Raw genomic sequence first — 26,805 nt, 5'->3', positions numbered from 1 at the left:
AATCGAGGACTAGAGGATCAGCGATTCCGGAAGAGGAGCAATAAACCCCGTATCGCATCGAGGAGGAGCGGCGGATAGAGCCGGTGATCGATCCTCTCTGTTAGGTCGAGAGGGGTTGCCGGCGACGATTATGCACCCTCTGTGAACTCTTGTGGCGGATTGGCTGAGCTTAGCCACTCCCCTAGGCGTTCCCATTCGACGAGCACGACTAACCACGCCGGCACACTATCCGCCGGTGGCAACGTGCTGGCTCCAGCTAGTACGCGACAGAGTGGAGGCGCCTCAGTTCACGAATCGACTCCGTGCCGCACGCATCGACACGCAGTATCTTCACACGCGTTCCAGGATCCGATCGTGCAGGATCCTCGAGCGATCGAGAAACGCTGCTTCTACATAGGAGCTTACCCGACAGGGTCAGTGGAGTTTGTTGTACACCAGTGTCCTACGGGTTCGGGCTATGACGAGACCGAGTTACGACTGTTAGAGGTTACTCTCTGACAGCCAGTGAAGTGTCCCTTGGTTCGAAACCAGCGCTGGACCACTGTGATCCTTCGACGATAGATATAGTAGCTGTACTCCGGTGAACGGCGCTACGAAGCAGATATGGTGGTTCTGTAAGTATTTCTATTTTGATCATTGTTTTCGAGACTTTCGGTTCGAATCCTGAGATAGGGGATGACAGGGGAGGGTGAGGTGAATATAGTGGTTGGATTGACTTGCCATTTCTTTGATATAATGCTCCGCTCTGAGAGAAGCGACAAATCTTGTGGATGATGATTTGTGTGAAGCTTCTGTTTGTTTTGGAGTCATGGATCTAACCTTGACGATTCAATTTAGAGACGGGGGCTAGGTCTGTAAAATTATGGTGAGAAACTCGGTCAATTTTGGAGCGTACATCATTTTGAACAATCCTCCTGCTGTATTGGGTATACATATAGCATTATCCCCTAACTTGCTGTGAACCTAGTAGACGATCTTTTATCCGAATAATTTTGATTGAACGTCAGTGAACGAATGATAGGAGAACCTCTAGAATATTGTCAACACTGATTTCCATACGAATTCCACGCGAACATTGACTTCCATCCGTTCCAAAATTAGCGGAGGTGTCTAATGGAAATTTGAAAACCGCGGAGCAGGTGGCGACCATTACGGCATCGATTTCTCTTCCTGGACGGCCAGCGAGATTTCCCTAGTATCTAATCAGTGGGCGTTCTGCGGGTTTCTCATTGGTGTGTGGGCGTTATCACGGTGCCCGATTGGTCGATGGGTTTTCACACATGCGCGACGTGACACAGTGCGTACGGCTGCTGAATACGAATCTAACGGATGTGATTCGCAAATTGTATGGCGAACTCCGGTAATGGAGTTGGGTGCTAACTGGTTCATGGGCTTCGATTTTTCTCCGGCTGCTCGACCGATGCCGTCACGAACTCGTGTCTCTAAATTGGGGATGGTGTGTAATTTCCTGTCTTATTAAATTTGTCAAAAGATTGTACGTACAAGAGCCAATACAATGAAAAATCGAATCCAAGACGAAAAATCGATGAAGTGTAACGATTGAAACAAGATGAGAGTCACGTGTGCGGGTTTCCCAAGTTCGAAAGAAAAACAGGACCGTCGTTAAGGGTAGGAACAAATGACGGCATCAATCGTTCGAACCCCGTAGCTCTGGCGTTCATCGAAAAGGATAATCGAGCGGTCCAACTGGAAAGGATCGTCGCCGTCTATTCGTGAAAACCCGATTACGGATGTACCCGCGCCACGCCATTGATCACGGCCCAGCACCTCGAAGACAGATTAAACGAATGTCCGCGGGTAAAACGATCTCCCTTTATCTCGCATCTCGAGAACGTTCTCTCCCTGTCCGCGGCGGTGAGGAAGTCTTTAAGCCCCGTCCACTCTTTCCTTCTTGTCCCTCTTTCTCTCCTGCGACTCCATCGGGACCCTTTTGTATCCTCGCGACCAAATGGAAGCTGACAGTTCACTGGGTTTTAATGACGACACCGGTTTTTGGGCGTGACGACTATTTCCGGGGTGGTTACGACATTTAGGCGAACTTTAATTCTCGATTCTCGATCGTAGAGAGAGAGAATCCTTTCTTTCCAATTACTACGAATAATTTTACCTCCACAGGGTCGTTTCGAATGGCCGCGGTTTCAGTAATTTTTGCAACGGATAAAAATAGAACGGTCCCCATTGAATTATTGTGGTGTAATTCTGAATTAACGGCTTACCGCAATGATAATTTCGGAATCCCAATGACCGACGCTGTAATCGAAATACCCCATCATTTTCCGGAATGGCATCGGACATTAAAAGTACGGGGTCCTTTGGCGCCATCGGTAATGTTTACGTTTTCTTCTCGTGACTGTGGATCGTAAAAACCGCTAACCGAAGTGCGAAAAACACAGGAATAATAGGGTGTCGGCGACGCGACGGCACGGAGAAAAAGGCTCGATAAAACACGATGAACCTCAATGAAACGCGATAGAGCCGAACAAAACCGGTCCAGCTGGATTTTTTTGTAAATTCTTTTAAATTTTTTTTCGCCGATTCCACCGCGGTCCTACACCTCCGGGGTGTGTACATAGAAATCGAGCGAGCGGAGACCATAGGCGAAGAAAAATAGGAAGTGAAAGAGACAGTTCGCGGCGGAGGTGGAGAAGAAAGCCGAAAGGTGTCGTTTCGACGATCCAAATTTAGATGAACGCGTGGGTCTCGTTTTACGACCGCGAAAAACCGTCTGGAGTATGGCTGTTACCATATAATTACTCCTCGACCACTGATTAATGTGTCCGGAGCTGAAAAAACCTTTAAAATTCGAACTTCTTCAATCCATTCAGTTGCCGTAAAGATTTCCATTTGCGTTTTCGACAAATCTATTCTTGAAAAGATTAGAAAATTGCTGGTTTTTATACACTCGATCTTCTCCTTCATGGAAGTTGGAAAGCTCGTAACAGACGTCGAGAGTAGTCACTTTCCCATATAATACAGCAGTGTCAGAATTTATGAACGATGCGATTTTGACTGAAACGCACTCTAATTTGCACACGAATGCGACGTTCTCAATAGAATATCGCGGGACGTTGAAATTTATGAAAATACGAGAATCGTATATGGCAAGCGAGTAGGCAAATAAAAAGTCTGTTAGCGAATAATAACGGAGCGCATGAGCCTCGAGAGCGTGAAATAGTCCGAGATAATATTCTGTACACCGCCAACGCGATATCATCGCGTGTGTAATCAGTTGGATTGACAAACACTGAAGATATTTGTATTCTTGTACTCTTGGACCAACATTTGCCGAAGAATTTCAACTGCTTGATGGAGGATTACCTGGGGATCCGTGAACATGTGTAGCTTCCGATATAATTTATGTTCCGAGATATCGAACTTTCTCAGTTTCAAAATCAAGCCTGGGTAAATGTAATTCTCAATCCAAAGATTCGTGTTTGTCACAGCTTTTGAAAGTTGAAACTTCTGAATGCATCGATCAAAAACGAAAGACGAAAGAAGAAAATCGAGATCGGACACGCGATCGCGAGTGCAGTGGATGCGAATCGAGGACCAGCCGCGCGCGGATTAACTCGTTTAGAAGTTAATCTCTGCGGACGATCCTGCTCGCGCGAATAGGCGATCGTCGAGGGCCTTAGGACGAGCGGATGCTGCGGCCGCGGCCGCGACGGGCACGAGCGTGTCGTTGAAAAAGGAGAAGCCTCGTCGTGAGCCGGGTCAGAAGCGTGATATTTTAGCGGGCTCGCGGTATCAGCGTTAATATCTGAAATTCTGAAGGCACCCATACCGACCGGAACGAGGATATAGTCCCTGGTCTCCCGTTTTTTCTTCCCTTTCTTCCAGGCCGGCCTCGTGGGCCCCGTGGATTTTGCATCTCTTTCGCGTACCTACCTATACCGTGTGCCCGTGTCCGTATCTTGGCCGGTGTTGGCGCGCGAGTCTGTTCGAACGCGCGGGACAATCTCAGCGCAGCATCGTCCGCCGATGTATCATCTTACGCCGGTGCTAAAGGCGATGACTTTATCACCGATCCGGGCAATCATTCACCTAGCCTCTCCTCTCCTTCCACGGCCGACTCTCTGGCCGTGCGTCCCTTTTCCTCCCCTTCTGCCAAAGCAAGCTCGCACCAACCACCCAACGGCTCCCTTCTCGGACCCGAAAGGTGTCGACGACGTAACAACCGTATATAAGTAAAACGCTTTGCGTGCCAGGGAACGCAACAGTCCCTCTCCTTCTCTCTCGTTCTCTCTTTTCTCCTTTCTTCGAGAGAGCCTTTGCTCCTTTTGCATTCAGCATAACGGATCGAGCGGACGAGACCCGTGGAATTATCGCCTCGAACGCAACGCCGCCGGGCCCCGAGATGGCTGCCGCTCGAAACCAAAATAATTACGGCCCTGGTTCATGCTCCTAGTCTCGGTAACCCTTTGGTGGATCGTTTATACGGTTTTTAAACGGTAGTGTCACATGGGGAGGGGGGAATTTCGGAGGGAAGTATATTTGCAATTCCCAGACTTCAACGCTTTTTATAAGAGTATTTAGAATTGAGTATGTCCTTGTGTTGTGACGCACCCTGTAAGTTCGCGAAGCATTTAAGCCCCGCGAATCGAATGACGATAGAACCAAGGTCCTCGAGAGGAGGCTCCAGGCATGCCTTCTAGAGCGTTTGTACAGGTTACGCGTTAGGTGCGTGCACACGTCGTTTCCGTGGGTTTTATCGAGTCGGCCGACGGACGTTTACGATCCTCGAACACCTACTCGAAGCCTGCTCGTCTCGCATGGAATCCCCGACTTCAACGTCCCGCAAAGATCGGCGAAAGCTCGATGAATTTCAATCGACGCGACGGTTCATCCTCGTCGCCCATAAAACTCCCAGCGAGACACAGTTTCGAGTTTTCCTCGCGGAATCGAGCCGACGATAGCTTCATAGCCCATTTCTTCTTCAAACGCAACTGTTCCATTTGCAGCACGCACTTTGATTCACGTATTTTTAATTCTCATCTGAGAAATCGGCTCGTATCCTTGAAATTTTTATATCGTAATGCGCAGCATGTAGGATTTTATGCATTTGTGAGAAGAATTAGTAGGTGAGGATTAAAACAGACACATTACCTCCAATTCTGTAAGAATGTAGTTTCAGATATTTGACTATTTCAATACTTCAAGGCCACCTCCATGTTATTTTTAAATATTTTAACTCGTAGGCTCAATATGGAAGAAAATGATGGAAGGGGAAGGCCATCGACGGAACAGCAGGTTGGCACCAGAAAACGTAGGCGAGTCGCGTCTTTCATGCTTCTCCTCATGGTCAATGACACTCGGTGGACGATGTTTATAACATACGCCGACGATTTCGCGACGAAATCAAGCGGCGAGCTTCGCCCCCGAAACGCACAATAATTTACCTGCGAATATTCGCAAAGTAACCTGCTCGCGGACACTACTCGATAAACCAGTCGAATCCAATGAGCGTTACCTACGCGACCTTACATCATCAGGGATCCGCGAATTCTAAAAATACGGAGCGTCGAAAGAAGAAAGCTGATCGCCAATTTATCTCTTTCCGAAAGAAGGAAATCATTCCTAAGATAATAATAATCTTACATGAAACTTGCACTTTTAAACTTCGAGAGCACAGTTATTTCGGAAAAACCAAATCTGACTAGAAACTCGGTTCAAGGATCGTTCTCGCGGGTCGTAATGTCGCCACAGATCATAACCGCAGACTTTAATGTCATCGGGAGAAAGGCAGAAGCTGTAGCATGACCAGACACGACCTAACACTTACGCCAGAATTTATGCAGAATCGTTAACCACGAGGTTCCTGAAGACGACGACTATTGAGGATATTGTTCGAGCTGTTTCGTGCTTATTAATTTCGTGTGCACTTACTATACACGATTGTAGGAGAAAGAATATTGTCGCTTCTCAGGCGAACCTCAAGGAAACTATATTGAACACTGATCGACCGCTTTTCTCCACAATTATAAAGAATTCAATTATATACTTTCCTGTAATTTCCTATAAAATCATTCGCAAAAAATGAAGATTCTCCGTCCGTGTAAATGTGCATTCTTCGTGGACAGCAATCGATTTCACCAGCATGCATGCTAACAAAGAATCTTATCTTGATTTATGAACGAGTTACAAACAAGCCTTGATTTATGAATCGTCCCGAGAAACCCATAAAAAGTGCACAACGAAGATTGTTTCCTAAAAACGAGTATAAGTGCATTCGAAAGAACAAAAATGACCGAGGGAAGAAAATTCCCGAAGGAAACCTCGACTACCGGAGATCGATCTTTTTCACGATCAGGAATCGTTCGCGACGAACATAAGGATTCCGGAAAGCCGGTGAACGTGGCCGTTGTCAGGCCACCCACGGGCTCCCATAAGTATGGAGCGAGGTACGGCCAGGTACGCACCATAAATCGGGATTTTATCTCGAAGCTGCTGGCCCCTTGGCACGTCGGCCATTGCGTAATCCTAAATTGGTCCTGCGGCCCGATGCAACGAGCTTTAGGTTCGGGAACTCAAGGTCGACCTTTCTTTATTAACCTAATTTTCACCGCGGTCGATCCTCCGGGCGTTTTAATACACTTACTGTCTCAATCTTGTCTCAATTATAGTCTCCGTTTCCATTGAATCAAGCAACTTTCAAACCTAATCGATTTTCTCTGAAGAATGAAGTTTCTTGATTTACAGCTGCAGAAAATTTCTCGAAAATATTTCTAAAACATATGGTTAAAATTCCAGCGAAGCGCAGTAGTTCTTTCGATGGGGCAATTAATCGCACGAGGCTGTTTTCTGTTGAAGGAGTCGCGTTGGGTCGCCGACGATGTCAGCGACGGTGGCCGGGAACCAGCAACAGCAACATCCCCATCAGGAATGGGACATCAACGACTCGAACGTGCCGAGGGTAATTGAATTTTCTCGCAATTCTACCATTCTGCGACTTGGGTAATCCCCGTGTATGGTCAAGGTTAGGTCCCGTCGCACCTGGGAAATTACCAACACTCGCGGCTTCCGACTTTCCCCAAATTCCATGAACAAAAACGCAGCCAGGTAGACTCATGAAGAGAATACCGAGTCTACTTTTCGGGGGCTGAGATCGTTCAAAACAGAAACCGAGGGTAAAGAGAACTCCGACATTACTGCCTCTTCACCGTTTACCGAATCTTCATGCAAACTGTTTTATGCGAGACTATGAACGGGCGAATACTCGAATGGAATCGTCTATATTGAATTGTCAAATTTATGGTGCGAAAGCTGCGCAGTTACGCTCTTCCTCGAAGGATTTCTCTTCACATACGTTTTTGTGCAAATCCTATAACTTCTAGATATGTTAGCTAAGACCTCGAGAAATTGCCTCCGGAAATATTATTCATCCCTGGTATATCGTTAACGAATTATTCGTGTATAACTTGAATTTGGTCGACAACGTTTAGGAACTAAGAGCGAATGCACTTTGTATGCAAGGTTCGACGTCTGACAGGGTTGAAGAAATTAACAAAATGATTTATTACCAGGTGGTAGAGTATGATCCTTGGTGCGAATGGGCAGATGGGCACGTAAGAAGGGTCTACGGGCCAGACTGCGAAGAGGCAAGAAGACACGCCTCTGGTTGGGCGATGAGGAACACGAACAATCATAATGTCAGTATTCTGAAGAAGTCGTGCCTGGGTGTCCTTGTTTGCTCGCAAGAGTGTATACTGCCTGGAGGAGGAAGGGTTCACCTTCGACCGGCTATTTGTGATAAGGTGAGCACGAGAGGAACATCGAAACCCATCATTTTCAATCATCTCTTTTTGGTAGACCAAAGTATCCAATCAAATTTACGAAAGTGGAACTGGAAGTCCTGCAAAAAGAATTTACTAGTATTTTATCATCCTTTACAATCGGAATATATTATCCTGATCTAGCCTTGCACGCTGGAGAAATGATTTTGTTTAATTGGGAGGATTTGTTCCGATTGTAAAGGATGATAAAATACTAGTAAATTCTTTTTGCAAGACTTCCAGTTCCATTTTCGTAAATTTGATTCGATAATATTATCCTGATCTAGCCTTGCACGCTGGACAGATTTTGTTTAATTGGGAGGATTTGTTGATGTTTAGGCGAGAAAGAAGCAGCAAGGGAAACCATGCCCTAACAGGCAATGCACGGGTCGATTGGAGATACTTTCGTGTCGTGGCCATTGCGGTTATCCCGTAACACATTTCTGGCGACACACAGAACATGCGATATTCTTCCAAGCGAAAGGACAGCACGATCATCCGCGACCGGAAGCGAAATCCACGTCCGAGGCGAGAAGAAGCGTGGGTGCTGGCAGAAGGGTGCGCGGACTCGCTGTTCTTTTGGCTAGCGAAGCTGCTTTAGGCTCCAAAGTATGTTACTTTTAACCTGAATTTCTTTACCAATTGTACGGAGCTCTAACCCCTTCGTGATTGAATTTTTTAAAAACAAGTTACACGATTTTTTAACTTCTCTGTATATACTCAGACTTTATGCAATTGAAATAGGCATCAACAATACTGTAGCTGCGCTTAAATTCGTAATCAATTTCGGCGACTTACCGGAAGTTGAGCTTCAAAGTAGAATTCCGGTCCCCAGACAGAACAGTTTCACTCGCTGTACAATCTGCTTGTTCCACGATTCGCTTTCACACAACTAACAATCAACTTTTCCCTATTTTACAGCTAATGTCACTGAGAGGAACGAAAAGACCGAGTTCAGACGCAATAGAACCACCTACGAGAGCGACGCAACCTCCGCCGCTGATTTCGGATAAAGGTTTATATCTTTTATCCTATAAAATACTTTGTCTAATACTTGCACGAATAAAACACTGTTCTACGAAGCTATTATCACCGTAAATTGCAAAGAAACAATGCGATAGTAACTATTTTCACCCGAGAAGAACGAGCTCGATCCGTTCTCGTACTTATTCTCGCGCCATTAACGATAACTACCTCCGCTTGGCGGCGACAGCTGCCAGACCACTGTCAGCACAGACGTGGTAAAACAGTAGACCTGACTCGCGATCTGAATTACCGACATCGTAAACAAGTCGATTTCTTACGCCCTCTACTCTGACGAACGATAAACGTTGGAACTAGATCCACGAAATCCTTAGACCATATACATATGTAGAATTATGCCACATCACATTTTAAACTAAATGAATTCAATGTAATTTTTACGATATTGTGAAAAATCATCCGTTAGATAGTGCTTATTATTTCAACATTATTTGGAATTCATTTAGTGTTAATATTCCTTTCGTTTATATGTATTTCATTTATTGTTAATATCCATTTCCTTTAAATACCTCTTTAAAATTCTCTATAGAAGCAATATATAGCTTAGACCACTTTCATAATTATGAATCTAGTTCACTGCGTTAGCGTGCGCTAATGTGAACACCATAAACATTCAAATAAACGATTTCCTCTCTTTTCAGGATACTCATGCTCCTGCCCACCGTTCGAGTGCATGTGCGGCCTTCAAACGAACATTTCCACCTACCAACCATCTCACCACCACCAAACAACGATGTACCCTCAGCAAACACCTCCGAACGACACCCCCTATTGGATGCAAGATCCGGTGCAGCCTCAAGAGAACACCCTAGGCTACAATCTAGCAGTTCAAGTCCCACAAGAAGCTTCTTACCCCGATTTCCCATCGTTCACGGGCGAATTATTCCAACCTGAAGAGATATTTCAGCTAGACCAACCCCTGCGACCAGAATTTCCTATGAACTCTCAGGACGTTGCAAGATCGCCACCCACGTTGCTCGACCTTGGTAGCGGGACCATCAAGTACGAGGTAAAACAGCACCAAGACCAGGCCTACTGGAATCAGTTCCTTAGCGAGGATTCCAGCAGCAGTCATCTGAGCATGCCGCAGGACGACAGGTTACAGTTCCCAAGTTTCGAACCAGAGAAAGACTCGAACGGCTTCTGCGCGAAGAGACCGGTCAACCAGTTCGTTCCCGACAAAGAGATCAATCAGAACCACTTAAACAACGCATTGAACTTCCAGGAGTACCAGCGGAATCAAAACCACAAGAACTTCGTGGACGGGTCAGTGAAGAACGATCAGCAACCAGGCTACTGGAGCCAGGACGATCGTCTAACCTTCCCTGGCTTCGATCCTCAGAAGGACGAAGGGCTGATGGCCTCCAGAAGGGACGCCAACTGTTTTCCGAAGGAGAACTGCCAGCCTGGGTTGATGGAGAACTATAACATGTACCCGAAGAAGGAGAACGAGATGCCGGAAGCCCGGCCTAGTCGCAGTCCCGCAGAGAACAAACAGTTCTCCTATAACGGTTACAGTCAGATGTTCGAGCAGGAGTCCAAGAACGAGATTGCGAGTCGATGTCACCAGAATTCGAACAGAATGGTCCTGGACGAGAGACTGCAGGGTAACTATGGGAACCATCATGAAGCTCCCGATTCTACGGAAAGACTGTTTCCAGACTCCAACGGCATGGACATTCAGTCTCAAAGTAGCCCCGAGCCTTTCTTCTACCCTAGCAACGACCGGTGTCACTATACTTGCGAAGTCCTCGACACGAGGCTGCCGCAAATGACTATGAACACCGGTAACACGCAGATGAACAATTACGGCGATGTCAGCGAGCTTGATCTGCCGCCTTTTGTGGATTATACTCTCGTAGGCATGCTATGTAGCTCCGCAGAGGAAGACACGTCGAATCTCTTGCCTGGTTGCCAGCCGAACACGCAAACCTACGTCACCCATCATTAGATCATCGAAGCGGTCTTGATTTGTATTATAAATATTGAATATACGATATAGTTGCCCCTGGAACGCGCGGCTCTCGAGTTTTGTTTAATCCTTCGTTCAGAGATCGACTTGGATTTGAGCTTTGGATCGGATGTTGTATTCCGGGGATACATTTAGTCGGATGAGCGTTTATTCGAGGGACTGAGCTGACACTAGTCGTCGAGGTTAACGGAGCAGGATCGGTTATGGTGATTCATCCTGCTTGCTCTGTTCGTTCCTCCAGCTCCTTGGCTAGGAGCCCTTATCCAGGGAAAAACGGGCGGAACTGCGTTCGAGTGAAACTATTTGATTGTTCTTGATTAAGGTGTATCCGAGAGAGACTGACGAAAGACACAGTTTAAAAGTATTATCACGTTTAACAAGACGAAGGACCTCTTTTTGTTAAGAAACTATCTCGAATTGTTCATTCGATTGATTTCAATAAAGAACCTTTTGTTGAACGAAGCTCGTGTGTTCTTCCCAACGAAAATAATGAAGAGTGGAGTTTGGAAATACCAAACTAATACAGGTAGGACCTATTGTATAATATTTATTTTTTAAGTAGGAGGAGGATTCGATGGCAGGTTGAAAACACTCGAGTCCCATGGAAAAGAGTCACGTAGTTTATTCGTAATTTCTTTATTCGTAACAGATACTCTCACGATCACAATTGTATGTACGTTATGTAATGTTATCATACACCTATTTTGCGTTACACTTTCTCGGATTACATGCGCGGTACTCTTCCCCCGCCAGTTTCACGAATCCTGATCACGGTGTACCACGACTCGTAGATCGAGATCGCGATTTTCTCGAGCGGCGAAACTCAATGGAGACGAGAAACGGAAACGGGCGCGCAATCGATCGCCGAACGATCGACGAGTGGTTTCCGATCTATCGTGATCCCGGGTTTCCCTTGATAAATCAGGATGCACGACGTTTCTAGACGAAGCACTATCGCTATAACGTTACTCGCGTGAGAAAGCGATCGCGAAGAATTAATTAGGAAAACACTCGTCCAGATCGTTTGCCCAGCGATTTCGCGGCTCGCGGATCACGTTGGCTAGTGAAATCCCGTGCTCGGAGCTAGCCGAGCCTTTAGGTGTGCCCTTGTTCCCCGGAAAAGGAATTGCTTGATCGAACGGATCTCTAAGTCGTCGCGAGAAATTGTTTTTTTTTCAACGAAACAGCTACGTCTTCCTCGTGGAAATTGTGAAATACGAAGATAATCGAACGAAATCCCAGCACTGGCTGAAGCAAACCTAAACGAGTCGCCTAACGTTCCCAATATCACGTACACGTAGAATATATATCATATTTTTCTTCACCTTCGTTCTTCCTCGGATTTTAAGGGGGCCGTCTCCTAGCAGATGACGGTCGCGCGTGAACACTCACACACCGCTAGAGTACACTCACACACCGCTAGACCACGTATACGTACGCGAGAATTGCTAGGATCAGGGAAATGCGTTCTGATTTCTCGATAATGCAAAGACGGGGGTTTTTATTAGTCAAAATCGCTAGATAAAAGATCAATCTAGTGCGCTGTTTGCTTCAAAAGTCGTTCTTTTACGTTTCCGAGCAATGATTTTGCAATATTCGGCTGCATGTTGCCCGTCGCATGTTGCCCGTTAGATGGCGCTGCAGTCACGCCGGCGTACTAGCCTCTCCGACGGGCAACATGCAGCCGAATATTGCAAAATCATTGCTCGGAAACGTAAAAGAACGACTTTTGAAGCGAACAGCGCACTAGATTGATCTTTTATCTAGCGATTTTGACTAATAAAAACCCCCGTCTTTGCATTATCGAGAGATCAGAACGCATTTCCCTGATCCTAGCAATTCTCGCGTACGTATACGTGGTCTAGCGGTGTGTGAGTGTACTCTAGCGGTGTGTGAGTGTTCACGCGCGACCGTCATCTGCTAGGAGACGGCCCCCTTAAGAAACCTTAAGCCTAGAAATTTTGGTCGATAAAAAAACAAAAAAAGACTATTTTCTACAGTATCGAATGACATATGTATAGTTTTCGTCCCCTACACGCGTCACACGTCAAACAAATCTACTACTATGCTTTCTTTCTCTTTTCTTGTCCATATTGTGTTCACTCTTTCTTGTAAGCGTTGGGTAAAGAACGGGAAATCTGATCGAGTCCGTTACGAGAATCCCTAGAAAAATAAAAACGTGGATATTTGTCCGCCATATTGGTTCGTCCCACTGGGAATTCTCGATCGCGCCGCAAGATCTTTCCCAAAAATACTCTGCCGCCGACCGGAAGTCCTCCAGACCCGCGTCATCAAATAAAACATCAGGTTGCCGCGCAAGTGTGTTGGTTTTTTCAAATGATTTATTGAGAATCGTGATCCAGGAGGCGCCACGACAGCGCAAAGAGCGTCGAATCAAACAAAACAATCGAACATTTTGACTGCACACACACACTGCTGGAAATGTTCAATAACGTCGAAGTTACATTCTTTGGTTCCTGTAAATTCAGAAACGATTCAACGAAAATTCTATAGAAGAACATGTTGCAGAGAGTTTCGCATGTGTAAAGTGAACGGAACCAGATCGAGCAGAATCTGCAATCAAAACGGAAGAAGCGATCTTCGGCTACGTTACTAATTCCACTATGTTAAAGCTTCCGAATGTCTTCGTTTATTCGCGAATCGACAGTTTACAGATTGCAATCGCCTCTCGCAACATGGTTCTTCCGGAAAGCATCGGTCGCCATCATGGAGCGACCAAGATCCCCGCGTCGATTCGTTCGATAATAAATTCGCTCGGTTGTTCATTGTAGAAGGCACTACTTTCTTTTATTTTTCATAGACAAAGGTGAAAAAAAAATGGTTTTGAACATATAATACAAGGTACTTCGAAACTAAAATTAAAAATTAAATACCAGTTTGTCCGTGCTGATCGCCGGACTTCCGCAGCAACCGGGCCCGGGCGAGCCTCGAGAGGGCATTCGCTGGCTTTGATTCTATTTGCAACCAACCTAATTGCTTTCAACGTGTTAGTAACTGTTATACGAGTAGATGCTGTGTCGAGGATGTGGACCGATTGCTCCAAGAAAAGTCACGAGTTCACCGAGGAAAAGAGACTCGGCAAGTACAAAACAATAAAAACAAACTCTTCACTCATGCAACCGTCCCGTTAAAAATTTCTTAGCTCGAGGATTCCTTAGCCCAGGCTTCCGAATTGTCGGACTGGTTCAAAGACGAACAGTAGGAGCAATCGTCCCACCTCCATCGCAAAAGGAGGACGCAGTCCGAGTTGGCTGTCGGCGTATAAGCTGCAGCGTCGTTTGACCGTCTAACGACGTTGCAGTTGAATGTCCGTGCAGCGTCTCTCGGGACACGAAGGTGCAGGATGCGAGCCCGAATACAGTTAAACACAGCGTGTCTACGTGGACAGAGGTTGCACGTTGTACGAGTCGGTTCGCCTAACTGCGCGGAGAGTGATCTACGAGTGCCTTCGAAGGTCGAACAAAAAAATTGAACTAATAGGAACCGTGAGTCGCGTGCGTGGTGCACTCGGTTTTCGCAATCGCGTGAAAAGAGCTACGTCTCCGAGCTACAACAAATCCATCGAATCATCGACATTCGGCAGCTAATGGAAGTCCATACGAAGTCGTGTCTGTCTAAAGTCATATCTCTAAACTCTACTTTCTTAAAAGAAACATACATTCGTTGGTTAATCTCGAAAGAAATAAAATCGTACGGATTGTCACACGTGGCTCTGGCAATGAAGTAGACTGCTGTACTATAACGTCGAAAATAAAAGACTCGTTTGGAAGATGCTGCAGATCCGTAGCACTTATACTCTAGTTAAAAAGAAAAGAAAATTCTGAGCTACGTTTGTCGAAGGTGTATAATGTTCTCCGTAAACTTTCAGTCTTGCCTTCGAACATTCGTTCAACTAAATCGCTTGAGTTACTCAGACACGAGTTCGCGTGGATTTTCGCTACCAAGACTTCGACACTATGGAAAGAGGATCATCGACAATAGCTCGTTAACTACCGAAAGGATGCTATTCACATTTACTACCACTTTATAAGGAAAATCCGTTGCGAGCAACGAAGTGTTTGTTGAAAGGCGCCAGAGAAGCGCTCGATTTCGCGCACGGTGACTCTCGGCGAATCGACGCGACGACAGGACGTCGACCGAAGCATTGGTTTGTGGCTACGAAAGGACAAGACGGGGTGCGGGGTCTCCCAGGACCCCTGACCGAGAATTCATGCTAAATGTGTGTTCCGCGGGTGCAATTTCGCTTACGGCCTGTAGAAGAAAGAGGAATCGTTAAATGATCTACGTTGCGCTATGTCAAAAGCGAGTGCGTCGTTCTCTCGACAAGTTCGAGGTACAGCCTACCAAACGAGTTTTTTTGCTTCGTCTTTTTATCTTACATTATCAGCATCTTTTCGGCGGGCCACCGTGAACGCGGGGCGGCGTCGCTCGAACTCGAAATCGGCGGCCGGCGATCGACGGCGAAATATTCCTCGATCCGCTCTCGATCTTTCCCCGACCACGAAGAGGAAAACGATTTGAGGGTCCAGGGAAATCGGTCTCGAGTGGACCGCGAGGCGTCGCTCGCCGGGGCGCCAGGAATTAAGATTAACTAACGACTAATGTAAGTAGAAGTGAAAACGTCGAGCCTAACGATCACAGCTATTGTACGATACTATGAGTGCTTAAACTGTCGCGGAGAAACGATAATAGTGGTAAACGGTTACGAAATCGGTAATCAAAAGGATGGTGTCCTCGCATTCTCTCCGTGTTGCGCCCAATACTCTCGATCGGATCTCGTTTCTCTCGAGCCTTGGTCGGTGGAGAAACAAAAAAATCTATGTGTATGTTTGTGTATATGTGTGTGTGTGTGTGTGTGGATATCTGCTCTGTGTACGCGTATTCGTTACAAAATTCATCTTACGAAGAGTTCGTACCTCGGGGCCTGAAAGACCTAATCCATCACCGACAAGATGGCGATTCGAAGTTAGGTGAGTGCCGCGTGGTCCCCTCGATCGCGTCCGCCATTCATGCGGCGAACTTAACCCATTCAGACGAGGGTTCCGAGATTTAGGAACGGTTCGGGTGCGGGTTTCTGCTTAGTTTCGTCCACTAAGACTGTTTTGCCGAACGTTTCCCGAACGTTGCGCCGCGCATCTTTGAACCGTCATCAAAGGAAAATCTCGAACCCGACGATTAGGGTTGACGATCGACGATGAGCCGATACCGGACATTGGTAAACGGCTCGAGGACGGTCCTCGCCGACCACGAGACACACGCGGAAAACGAAAATCAGGAGAACACGACCGTTTCCAAGTGAAACAAACTTTCGCTTTCTCTCTCTCTGAACGTGTTCGAGGACGTTTCTCGAGGATTGCACAAACATGGCAATTACGAATCGCTCGGTTTCTCGATAGAAAATCCAGCTTAGGACCTATGTATGACATCGTTACGCGAATATTGCACGCTTGGTACGACAGAGCACACGCGTATATTAATATACATATATATGTATGTATGTATGTATAATATGTTATATATGTTATATAACGCGTATATGTTATATATGTTATATAACGCGTAAATGTTATATAACATATATTTATATATGAAAAATGAAACGAAAAAGGAATACAAATCGTCGTTTACACTTCACAGCTAACCACAGCATTCGGCAATTATATGTTTCACTCGTTTTTTAAAAATGATTTATATCACAATAACGCCAGCGCATCCTTCCTTCTGATCGTCTGTCGCGTGCACACCAATTCCGGCGGCCCATACCTCTGTCGATTGGTTGATTCGATGGATGATCCGCCTGCATTGACGAGGCGTTTAGGATGCGTCTACAGGCTCTGGCAGGTTTTGGCCTTGATCCGAGGGATCCGTTTCCGGATGGTCGCGGAAAGGATGATGTTGCAAACTGGCGGACCCTGGCCCGAAGGTAGACGTTATTCTCGGCCTTCGAACATCAATTCAATCGTCGCGGAGCACCTCGCTATGATAAGAGAATGAATGGCTGTCCTCTCGAATGCTCTTCGAGATGTTCTTCAACGACTTGACACGCACCCGGTAGAACTTGGTGCCACGCGGCACTCGGAATCGGTTCTCAGACTGAAACAAACAATTTTTCGTTAATAACGCTCGCTAATGAAACTCCTGACCTTTTGTTGCTGTGGGAAAATTTTAAACAACCTGCATTAAAGAAAATGATTAAGCTGCTTTTAAAAGTAAGACTAGGTGACTATGAAGAAAACCAAAGTGTCTGGGTCAAGTGATCTGCAGGCTATGGTAACATCTGTAACATCGTACAACGGCCATTTCCGAAATCTTTGGCACAAAACCCTCACCTTCTTAGCCTGACAGTACTCCTTATCGACGACCTCGGCGATGGTCTGCTGCCTCTTGGGCAATCCGTCGGAGGTCGGGCCAAGATCCAACGCAGCGACGCAGTCGGTGTTGAGGAAGTAGAAGATGGGCGACTCCTGGTAGAGGGTGAAGTTCTCATGCGTGGGGTTCCAGAAGACGAGCACCTTGTCGCCGGGGTCGCAGCTGGTCACGGTGATGCGTCTCTGTTGCACCAGTTTCTCCGCGGTTTTCTTCATCTTCTTGCGCACGTAGCCGCAGTGCGCCATGCACATGCAACACTGCGGCTCAGGGCTTGTCGCTGCATCACGGCTGGAGCCCTCTGAGACCACGGCGACGGAAGCGATCATCTCCTTTTCGCGGCCCTCGGAGGACTCGCGAGCAGCGAAACTCCTCCTCGATCTCTCCTTGACCAGTTCCACCTCCAGCCGAATTTTCTCCGCTTTCAACGCCTCGATCTTCGTCTTAGCCGACTCCCTGTACTCCCGAAGCGCCTGCATCTCCGAGTTCAGCCTCTTGTTGTCATTCTCCAGCATCTCCATCCGCCTCGACAGACAGCTCTGGTCGTCGTTTGCCTCCACCCGTACCTTCTTCGACTCTGACACGTCCACCTCGTCCTTCTCAGCCCGCAGACCTTTCAGTACCTCCCGCATTTGACTGACGCTCATCTCCTCCGGAACGTTCTTGAACTCCTCCGACTTCGTCACTCGCCTGATCGTCGTTTTGTACTGCTCCAGCTCCTCCAGCAACGCAAACTCGCGCATCTTGTACATCTTCACCTCCTGCTCTTTCTCCTCCATCACCTGTCGCGCCATCTTCAACTCCTGATCCATCTTCTCCATGCTAGCCGCTCTTTCTTCTATAATCTGGACCGCAATCCGCAGCACGTGCTGCATCTGAAAAAAACAAATAGTTCAATTAGACAAACAGTTATCGCGATAGACTGCGGATTTTATGTATTTATGATAATTTTATTACACTCGCCGTGATATTGTAGACACAAGAGTCGCTAGAGCTCCCGTCCATGACGATGTCGTTCATCTGGACCCTGGTGGTCACGAGGTCGTCTTTGTACACCATGGGCAGCATGTCGGTAGCATCGACCAGCCTCTGTTGATCGGTGCTGGCGGTGCTGAGCCGGAGCTCCTGGATCGTCTCCTGACACTGGGACACCGAATTCGCGAGGGTCGTGATTTCCCGGAACCTATCGTTGTTCGCCTCCTTTGCGGCAGCCTTCTTGACCACGCAAGCCTGTTCGAGTGCCTCATTCAGCTGCTGATGAAGCCTCGTCCGCAGGTTCCTCATCTCGGTCTGCTCGGACTCCAGCTTCTGCCTCATGGTCGTCATCAGACGCTCGTGTTCCGATAGCTCCGTCTCCTTCTCCAGCACGATCCTCTTCAACGAACAGATCTCCTCCTCGTGGCTCTGGATCACCTTCTTCGCGTCCGCCATCTCGAGCTCGTGGCCGACCTTTAACTCTTGCTCTCGTTCCCGAAGAGGACGATCGTACTCGCTCGAGTAAAGGGCCAACGCCTCGCGAACACGCTCCGTCATCTCCCTGAGACCGCTCTTGTCCTCGCTCGACTGATCCCGAAGAACAGTCAACTCCTGCCGCACCGAGCTCATCGCCTCGCTAACCACCGCCTTCATCGTCTTCAGGATCGAACGCAGCCTCTCCACCTCCTCGCGCGTGTTTCCAAGGTTCTCCTGAAACGGCCAGCACCAAACACTTCCGTGAGAAACAGTGCACGAAATCTAACACGCAAGATTAGAGGACGTGTGAATACAGCTGCGAAATCGTGGTAGAAATCGGAGCAGCTGATTCTGCAGGAAAAAGTCCGGAAGCTGAAGTGACATTTTTTAGATCCAGATCTTTGAAGATAATCGAACTTAACATTTTTTCAAGATAGAATTCACTTCGTTTTTTCCCATAGAATCAGCAATCTCCTTTCATTTTGTACCATAATTTTCAATATACTCTTTGCACTATCGAGTCAGCGAGGAATCATCAGGAAATCTGTCGGAACGTTTCCTGACATCGAACTGTTTCAGTATTAACGCATTGTTCACCAAAAGAATTCTGTTAGTAGAGTTCTCGATGTCTGTGTTATATGAAAAAATAAATAAAAACGATAATACCAACAGAAAGTGTTAGATTGTATTAGCGGGAGTGATTTCATGGTTCACGATGGAAATTGCCATTGTTACTGAGAAGTTAATTATAAAATAAATACTGACAAAAATGTTACTGAATTCGAAGAGATACGAATGTGTGAATTTTCATCCAGATAGCGTATACAGAGTAGTATGTTAACATTCTCGACCAGTTTGATCGCTGGACTCCTCGCAGTCTCGGGAATTGTAAACTTGTTTTGTGACTAGTGGCGGAAAAGTTAACAGATCGGGAGTGGGAAGGCAGCTTTGATAAATGAAAAATGAAAAAAAACCCTGTGGAACAGTGCCCGATGCAGTAATGACAAGAGCCGGTTAGCATTCCGGAGAAACGAACTCGTGATTGAACAGATCTCGGGAGAGAGTGTGCGAGTGTGTGTGTGTGTCACACTTCGGGTTCTGGAGGGGACGGGATACGAGTGCGACGGCAGCTATCCTGTAATTAAAAAAAAATTAAGACACACGCACCCACGCACGACTTACACGCGGCGGGATATGCGGCTACGAGAGTGACGGGTTTCGAAAAGAGAGAGGCTAGACGATCCTAGGAGGAAACGAGGAACGGGGAGGGTTCACACCAACAATAGACGGCAGGCAAGAGATACATACCGGCGTGTCTGGGTATACATACTTGCATAAAGACAGCGCTAATAAATTGGGTTGCGAATGTAAAGACAATGACAACGAAAGTACCTAGAAACCACAGAGAAAGGGGAAGTAAGTGGAAAGAGATCGAGACTAGAGACGGTCACCGAGCTAGGTGAGGATGCGGGATCACACAGAACAGATGAAGGTGTCGGGAGACACGAATTGGTGGTCAGACTCTGGACCAGGAACAACTGGCAAGTATTATAGTCCTTTTTACGAAAGAAAAGATCCGCATTGTCCATAATAGTTGTTCATCGCACTCCTTAGATGGTCAACTATTATGACTGTGATGGTATTTGAGGGGCATTCTTTCGGAAAATAGGCCATAAGATGAGCAGGAGCGCTGGCGAGCACTCCCACGAGCTCCTACGGGCACAGATGAGCTTGGAGGCGGAGCTCCTATTCCCCACTCTCTGGTTTCTCGGCTCGCGCGGCCAGTCGCGCTCAGACATTACGTCCCCACCATGCCGGCCGCATTGCGCCACGCCTACGAAGCTCTCTCCACCAAACAACGAGTGCTCGCAGGAGGATCAACAGGAGCTCGCGAGCAGGGCCGACGTACACTGCCGTCCGTAAGTATTTGGACACTTGGTGGAATCTAATAAAGAGTTCATTTCATTATTCTTAATGATCTTACGTTTGTAGTGACTGTTATTTCGGCTGGAGTTAACCCCATTTTTTAGCTATTATTGCGATTAGAAAACTGCGTGCCACCATATGTCTAGTTTTCGAAATAAATTAGTACATTCTGGGTGTCCTGTTTACGGTTGCTGTTGAACATTAAGCGCATACCATTTACCTATTCAAGACATTTCACTTGGATGTGACGACACAGAAGATGACGTTAGGCACCATTTTTAGTATCGAGCATGAACTGTGAGCACGTTAGTACGAGACAAGAACGATATGAATATCCCTGGTGAAAGGGTTCGACGGTACAAATACTTGTGGAGGGTGGTGTACGGGTCACCGGTGCCGGTGGAACCGTGGCCCGTGTCTGACCTAAAGGGTAGAAGAGTAAGCAAAACAGTATCGAGAGTGTACCATCGGAGGGATGTTCTGAATTAGAGGTAGTGGAACGTTTACGGCTACGACTACGAGGTCTGTTAGCGAGCTGTAAGTCGTCCAGTACCTGGAGAAGGGAAATGATAGCCTGTTGCGGTCCGTCGGCAGGGTGCTCGCTGAGACTGCTCGGCAGGGACTCGTCCATGTAAAACTCAGTACCCATGAAGTCGGCGGCGCCAACACCGACCGATGGACTGCTACCGCCACTGCTGGACAGCTGATGCCGTTGCTGCTGCTGGCCGTCGCACAATACGGACCGGGGATTGAAGGATGAAGGATTCGGGCTTAGGGATCTCGGCTCCTCGGCTGTGGCCGAGGAAGCCGGCTGCTCGCTATACTTGGAAAGACCGTTCGCGGCGCGATGAAGCAAACAGCTTGACTCGACGTTCTCCGCGCACTCGGTTAGGGGACTCAGCTGAGACGGACGCTCGCTGACGGACAGGCTTGGGAAGTGGAAGGATCCAGGCTCGCTCGAGGAGGTCGAACGGTTCGTCAGGTCGACGACTTTCGAGTTCAGCGGGGATACGTTAGTCGAGGTCGAGGAAGAAGGGGACACGCTTCGCGAGCCACCAACCTCTAATTGTTTCTGACGCATTTGCTTAGCGCCGTCGAACGACTCGGGTTTCGAGTCCGTGGCGCCCTGCCCGATCTTCTCGAACTCCTCGGTGTCCGTCTCGGATTCGAAGTCACCCCTACAGTCAGACAAGTCGTCGTTAGTCATCGAAACCGTAGACATCGTCCGCGTATTCTTCTATCAGACTTCATTTGATTATCTCTTTTACTAATGAATTAAAATCAAGGGAGAACATCTCGAATAGAAAACCCCTAATTGAAAATTAGCTCCCTACTTTGTTCAGTCATTGGGTACCTGTCAGATAACATTGGAGCCCTAGCTCCTTCCTGTTCCTTGGCTGGTACGTCGTCGACTCTCATGGAACTGCTGTCTTTCTCCTTGTTCCCATCGGTGCTGGCATCGGTGAGACTCTTCGACAAAAAGAACTGCGTGATGCTGTTCAAGTCTGGTGACGATACGGTTAACGCCAGATCTGGTAATTGCGACCTTAGAACCTCCATATCATCCACAGTCAACTACAACAGCATAACACAGGTAAAAATCATCCGCGTAGTTCCAGGAAAGACAAACATCGTCCCTCAGTTTTGTACACACGTTTGGCAGTCCACCGTCGAAGACAGAAGGTGCCTGGGTGGCAAACGGCGGCGGTGTGTCCTCCAGACCAGGAAACAGGGTGTTCAAGAAGTGACCATCGAACTTGCTTTGGAACTCTCTTCGTCGGGCCAGTTCCTCGCTGTGAACAGTGAGCAGTTGGCAGGCAAGGTTGCTGGCCCAGACCAGGAAAGCTTGCGAGAACGTCCTCCTCCGGACCACCTCGGCTACCGCGTTCATGTACATCTGTGGCGCGAGGTGGATCTGCTGAAACACCTCCAGGTGCCTTCTAAGCCGCTTCAGACTCTCGTTGTACATCATTAATTTACTGTCCACCTCCCGCATCTTGTTTTCCACGTACATGACCCACTTGAGCCTTTGGTAGATGTTCACCGACAGCTCCTCCTTCGACTTGGTACACCGGCGCCGAATGTCCCTCAGCTGATTATGATTTTCCAGCATCACAAGCAACTGACGCCTGTGCGAGGTACAGAGATCAGGTAGCACGCTGGCATCGCCAAGATTGCTGGCGCGGCTCTGATTCTGCAGAAATCCCTGCGCCAGCTCGCCCTGCTCCTGCACCAGCCTCTTGGTCTGCTGCATCAGTTGCTCCAGCGCGAACAGCCGCTCCCCCAGGCCCTTGATCTTCTTCATGTCCTGCTTGCTCGCGGTGAAGATCGCTGCGCTCACCTCGATCTTCAACACGTCATTGAACAACTTCTCGTTGAACTGCTCCAAACCCCGGGAACACTGCTCGGCCACTTGCTCCAGGCTGCTCTGATTATCCTTCGCCGAGATCCAACTCAACAAGCTGAACACCTCCTCCTGGCCATTCGCGTCCTTCTCAGTCTGGATTGGCTGGTCATCCGGGCTCAGCAGACCCTCGGCTTGTGCCCTCAGCGCTGGCAGGATCGGTATCTTCGCCAGCATGCCCAGGTCTGCGTTGAAGCTGCAGCAGAACACAGTTTACAGATGTTAGTGCAATCATGCTAGAAACGTTAAAGCATCTTTTCAGAAAATACGATTTCTAAACCAGGTGGCGTAAGTATCTTCTTACACTTTTTGTCCGGTTCAAACAATTTCGCGGAACAGGTGTGTGCATAGACATCCGCCCGGTTGTTACTAGACACAGTATGTTATCAATGTTAACACAATTATGTCTACATCCTTAAACATTACATCAGCGCTACGTGCCGTCAGATTAGATCGTCTGTTTGCCGAGACGCATCTTCAAACAGAAACTTAGCGCGTGGAATGCACTTACGAGTAGAAATATTGAAGCATCAATCACCGTTTCGAATGAAACATTACTGAAGATCTACAATGTAGTCATGCGGGTTGATAGTACTCACTTTTGAAGAAGCTCCATGTGCTGCTCCCTCTCCGAAAGATAGAGAGCGAAGCTCTGCTGATGAACAGCGGCTCGAGACTGGAACATCTGCGTGATGTCCTCCAGATTCGCCACCACGGCGGCCCAGCCCTGTTGCTGAAGATGCTGATCGTGCACCAGCTTTTCACAGATCCTGGTCTGCTCCCCAGCCAACATGCAACATTGCTGAGCCAACTGGGCCCGGGCGACGAGTGTCTGATAAGTGGCGGGCATCGCAAGCGAAGAGTCGATCTGGCATTGTAGATCGATATCTGTAACAGCGAAAACAACATCCAATTACTATCTCCAACTGTAATAGCCACCTGTGGTATACAGCTCTTATCAATCGAAACCTTGAACGTCACAGAGAATCTCGATATCCTGATCGGAGAGCTCTGTCGACGCGTTAGGCTTGAATTACAGTATGTATCACCCGCTCGAGCGTCCGCGATCTGGCACTGTGTCAGGACGTTTATGTAACGGATGTTCTGAGAATTTGTGAAAAGAAAGAAAAACAAGCGGCGAGCCCAAGTCGCTGGGGGTTGGCGCGTGCAGTCAGGTGAGAATGAATTCGTTTTGTTTTGGGGAGTCGAACAGTGGGTGCTCGTGAAAGTGGTTGTGAGACTTCTTTTTCTGTAATGATGAAAGGAATTCTAATCTTATCTTTCATTCGGATGAAGAATTGCGGAGGCAGAAAATTGGAGGGCCAAAGGAAAGTAATTTTCGTGGCAACGATCAGCGGAAACGATATCTGCGGCGCGGTCCCCGGTCGACGGGGGTGGATGATGAGATCCCGAATGATTCGTCGGATCGTTGCCGGGCGATCTTTCCCGTGGAAAAGCGGCTTAAGGCGAGCTCGCCTCATCCGCCGGAGGCAATTGTCGCCGAACCAGGAAGCCTGGACGGCGTAATTCACTTCGTAGCCGATCCGCGGATCCAGGCTATGACGTAAGGGCACTAAAACGGCGCGCGAGGCGTGCCCACGACCTTGAGTTTTCATCGCGTGCCAAGATTACGTTGGCGAAGCTCGTGTCGATCAATTATATGTATGTATACATGGTATTTAGCGAGGACTGACCGGTGGCCACTCGAACCGATACGTCCACCCCGCTTGCTCTTCTCCGAATACTATCGAACCGCAGGTGTCCTGTTCGACGAGCTAGCTAACAACTTTCTGGACTTGGCTTTCGTCTTCATTTAGCGGTTTCGCGGATTGCTGTTAGCAGAAGCGACGACTATGACTAGTTGACAAGCGACAGTAGGGTGTAAAACTCTTCTGTAATTTTAACGAAAGATAATGCAATTGGAGAAAATCTATGTTTTAATGATCTACAGTAGAATGCCCCCTCGAAGCTCGGATCGTATTTATACGCTTTGGACGGAACGGAGGGGTTAATGCGGTCGCCGCGTTGTCTCGGCCCGATTTCCAAGCTCTGCTCGTTTGACCGAAATCCATCCGGGAGAGCTTTCCCACAGGCTGCATAATAGCGAAAGTGCGGCGAGGAACGGCGGAAAGACAACAGAGATACGGTGAACAAGGAATGTGTTGCACAACTGTCGGACAATGTATCGATTTTATGCGGCGCTACGGTCCGACCGAGCTTTTCTTCTTCGCGCGGAAACTGTCTCGCTGCTTCCGGTATCCTTGCAGCGGGAAAAGGACGAACGAGGACTCATTAGGGCATAAAAAGGCCACGCGCCGGAAATCGGCGAGCCGACGATGACGTCGCTCGCAAAACAAAAGCCGGGACGGAATAGAAACTACGGGAACTACGGAAACTTTTCCGTCCGGCGCAGCGCGGCCCGTTTGTTCTAGTGTTCGTGGATTTTTCATTCTCCGAATTTCATTCTAGAAATTCCAACTCGGTGTTCCGAAAATTGAGAAAGTTATGGGAGCGTATTGATCGATTGTGGATCGACAGCCGATCGGCCCAGAAACTCGTCGATACTTATCGAAGAACGACACAGGGTGCAATGGCACAGGAACGACGAAGAAGAATGGAAAAGAAACCGGGGAGAGGAAGTGATCACCTGCCGGCGATTTAATTGAACGCAGCTGCGCTCGATATTATGCAGATCCGAGCGGCATTATGCGTATTCCGGTGGAAACAACGGTAAATAGTCGCGATAGGGTCTTGATCCCACGTTTCGACCTCCTGACCCAGGTGTATTTGCAAAACCACGAGGCATCGTCCCCGCGAAAAACGCCGTTTAAGGGGAAATATTGCGACGAATCGTACACACTGTGTCACTGTGTGAGATCATCGTCGTTTGCGGCGTAGGAAAAAACAGACTCGAGAACGACCAAGGCGACTGGACACCTGCGCAGACGGATATCGCGATCGCGAATCACTGCGAAATCGTTTCTGAGATCACGCGCGTCGTCGCGTGTTAAATCGTTTCGCGAATACAGTGGTTTCATGACAGAGACGCCGGGGGAGATGCCTTTCTTGGCTTCCCGAGGGATCCGCAGGTGAAACTCGATCCACAGGACTTCGATCGACACCTCCCCTTGGATTCTTCTTCCCCTAATGTATTCGCCCCTTCGAACAATCGTTCGGTCTTTATAGATTTTTCACCAGAAAATTGTAAACACAAGGTGGCAACGCAGCGGCGCGTTGCCGAGTGTAAAGACGATAGAAAATTCACTTGTCGTGTAGCGAGGTGCATATGACGGCGGTGACCTCTTTTAATCACGCTATTGCATAAGCTTCCGGCACAGGGTTGAACCTGGCAAACAGGGGCCAAGAATTTCTCGGCACGACACTGAATTCTCAGAATATCTTAACTTGGACTAATGCTCCCTTTTCTAATTATATATTCTACGCACTACAAACACACGCCTACGCGTGCCGAAGTTCTGCTTATCGGGGGAACAATATTCTCATTCAGCACATTTTTGGGGCGTCGTTAACTCCGATAAGCTATTCTGCAGACGATTGACACCTTTTCGATTCTGTGTAACATTTGTCTGTATTTTTACAAAATTTCTATCCGATTTTGTTGAAATGTAATGCTACGAATATGAAGATAATTAGGGGCAATGTGTGGACGCTAATCGGATGATCTCCAAAAATCGCGTTTGGAACAACTGTTTACGTCCCATCGAGGTTTATTACGGAGCTTTATTACGGGTTTCGGACCACGCACCGAGGAGCATCGTATGCCAGACAATTACGATTGCTCATTTCATTCGCATTGGCCCTCGACA

The 26,805-nt window shown here is 47.7% G+C and overlaps 3 protein-coding genes across 7 annotated transcripts in view; 1 reads left to right on the top strand and 2 right to left on the bottom strand.

The window, feature by feature from the left end:
- Nucleotides 1-11,137, bottom strand: part of Mei-w68 (meiotic W68) — a 56,987-nt gene extending 45,850 nt beyond the window's left edge. The window contains exon 1 of the mRNA XM_076435824.1: nt 8,592-11,137. The gene's annotated coding sequence lies outside the window, so the exon portion shown is untranslated. The remainder of the gene's footprint in view (nt 1-8,591) is intronic.
- LOC143214590 (uncharacterized) lies at nt 260-11,200 on the top strand. Of its 3 annotated transcripts, none has more exons than XM_076435819.1 (6): nt 260-614; nt 6,832-6,934; nt 7,545-7,775; nt 8,133-8,402; nt 8,715-8,808; nt 9,479-11,200. In XM_076435819.1, exons 1-6 carry the CDS (start codon nt 604-606, stop codon nt 10,786-10,788), a joined length of 2,019 nt encoding a protein of 672 aa, XP_076291934.1. In that variant the 5' UTR covers nt 260-603; the 3' UTR covers nt 10,789-11,200. The 3 variants fall into 3 exon arrangements, with proteins under 3 accessions (XP_076291934.1, XP_076291935.1, XP_076291936.1); XM_076435820.1 differs by having other exon boundaries at nt 260-1,456; XM_076435821.1 differs by having other exon boundaries at nt 6,832-7,148; nt 9,479-11,199.
- Nucleotides 11,201-12,710: 1,510 nt separating this feature from the next.
- The window catches only part of Atg17 (autophagy-related 17), a 68,120-nt gene continuing 54,025 nt past the window's right edge, over nt 12,711-26,805 (bottom strand). The window contains exons 3-9 of one of the 3 annotated variants that reach the window (XM_076434953.1): nt 23,578-23,866; nt 22,229-23,174; nt 21,929-22,149; nt 21,128-21,752; nt 18,154-18,882; nt 17,160-18,071; nt 12,711-16,923 (exon numbers count right to left, since the gene is read on the bottom strand). In XM_076434953.1, coding sequence (XP_076291068.1) covers nt 16,786-16,923; nt 17,160-18,071; nt 18,154-18,882; nt 21,128-21,752; nt 21,929-22,149; nt 22,229-23,174; nt 23,578-23,866 — 3,860 coding nt within the window. In that variant the 3' untranslated portion in view covers nt 12,711-16,785. The remainder of the gene's footprint in view (nt 16,924-17,159; nt 18,072-18,153; nt 18,883-21,127; nt 21,753-21,928; nt 22,150-22,228; nt 23,175-23,577; nt 23,867-26,805) is intronic. The other 2 variants (XM_076434954.1, XM_076434955.1) reach the window with 2 other exon arrangements.

The sequence above is a fragment of the Lasioglossum baleicum genome, chromosome 12, assembly GCF_051020765.1.
Source record: "Lasioglossum baleicum chromosome 12, iyLasBale1, whole genome shotgun sequence".
Taxonomy (NCBI): domain Eukaryota; kingdom Metazoa; phylum Arthropoda; class Insecta; order Hymenoptera; family Halictidae; genus Lasioglossum; species Lasioglossum baleicum.
The sequence above is the reverse complement of the archived record's forward strand: the minus strand, read 5'-3'. Positions and strand labels throughout refer to the sequence as shown.

Coding starts and splice junctions, on each gene's coding strand:
- LOC143214590 (XM_076435819.1), top strand. Junction 6,935..7,544: donor ACGACTCGAACGTGCCGAGG/GTAATTGAATTT, acceptor ATTTATTACCAG/GTGGTAGAGTATGATCCTTG. Junction 7,776..8,132: donor GACCGGCTATTTGTGATAAG/GTGAGCACGAGA, acceptor GTTGATGTTTAG/GCGAGAAAGAAGCAGCAAGG.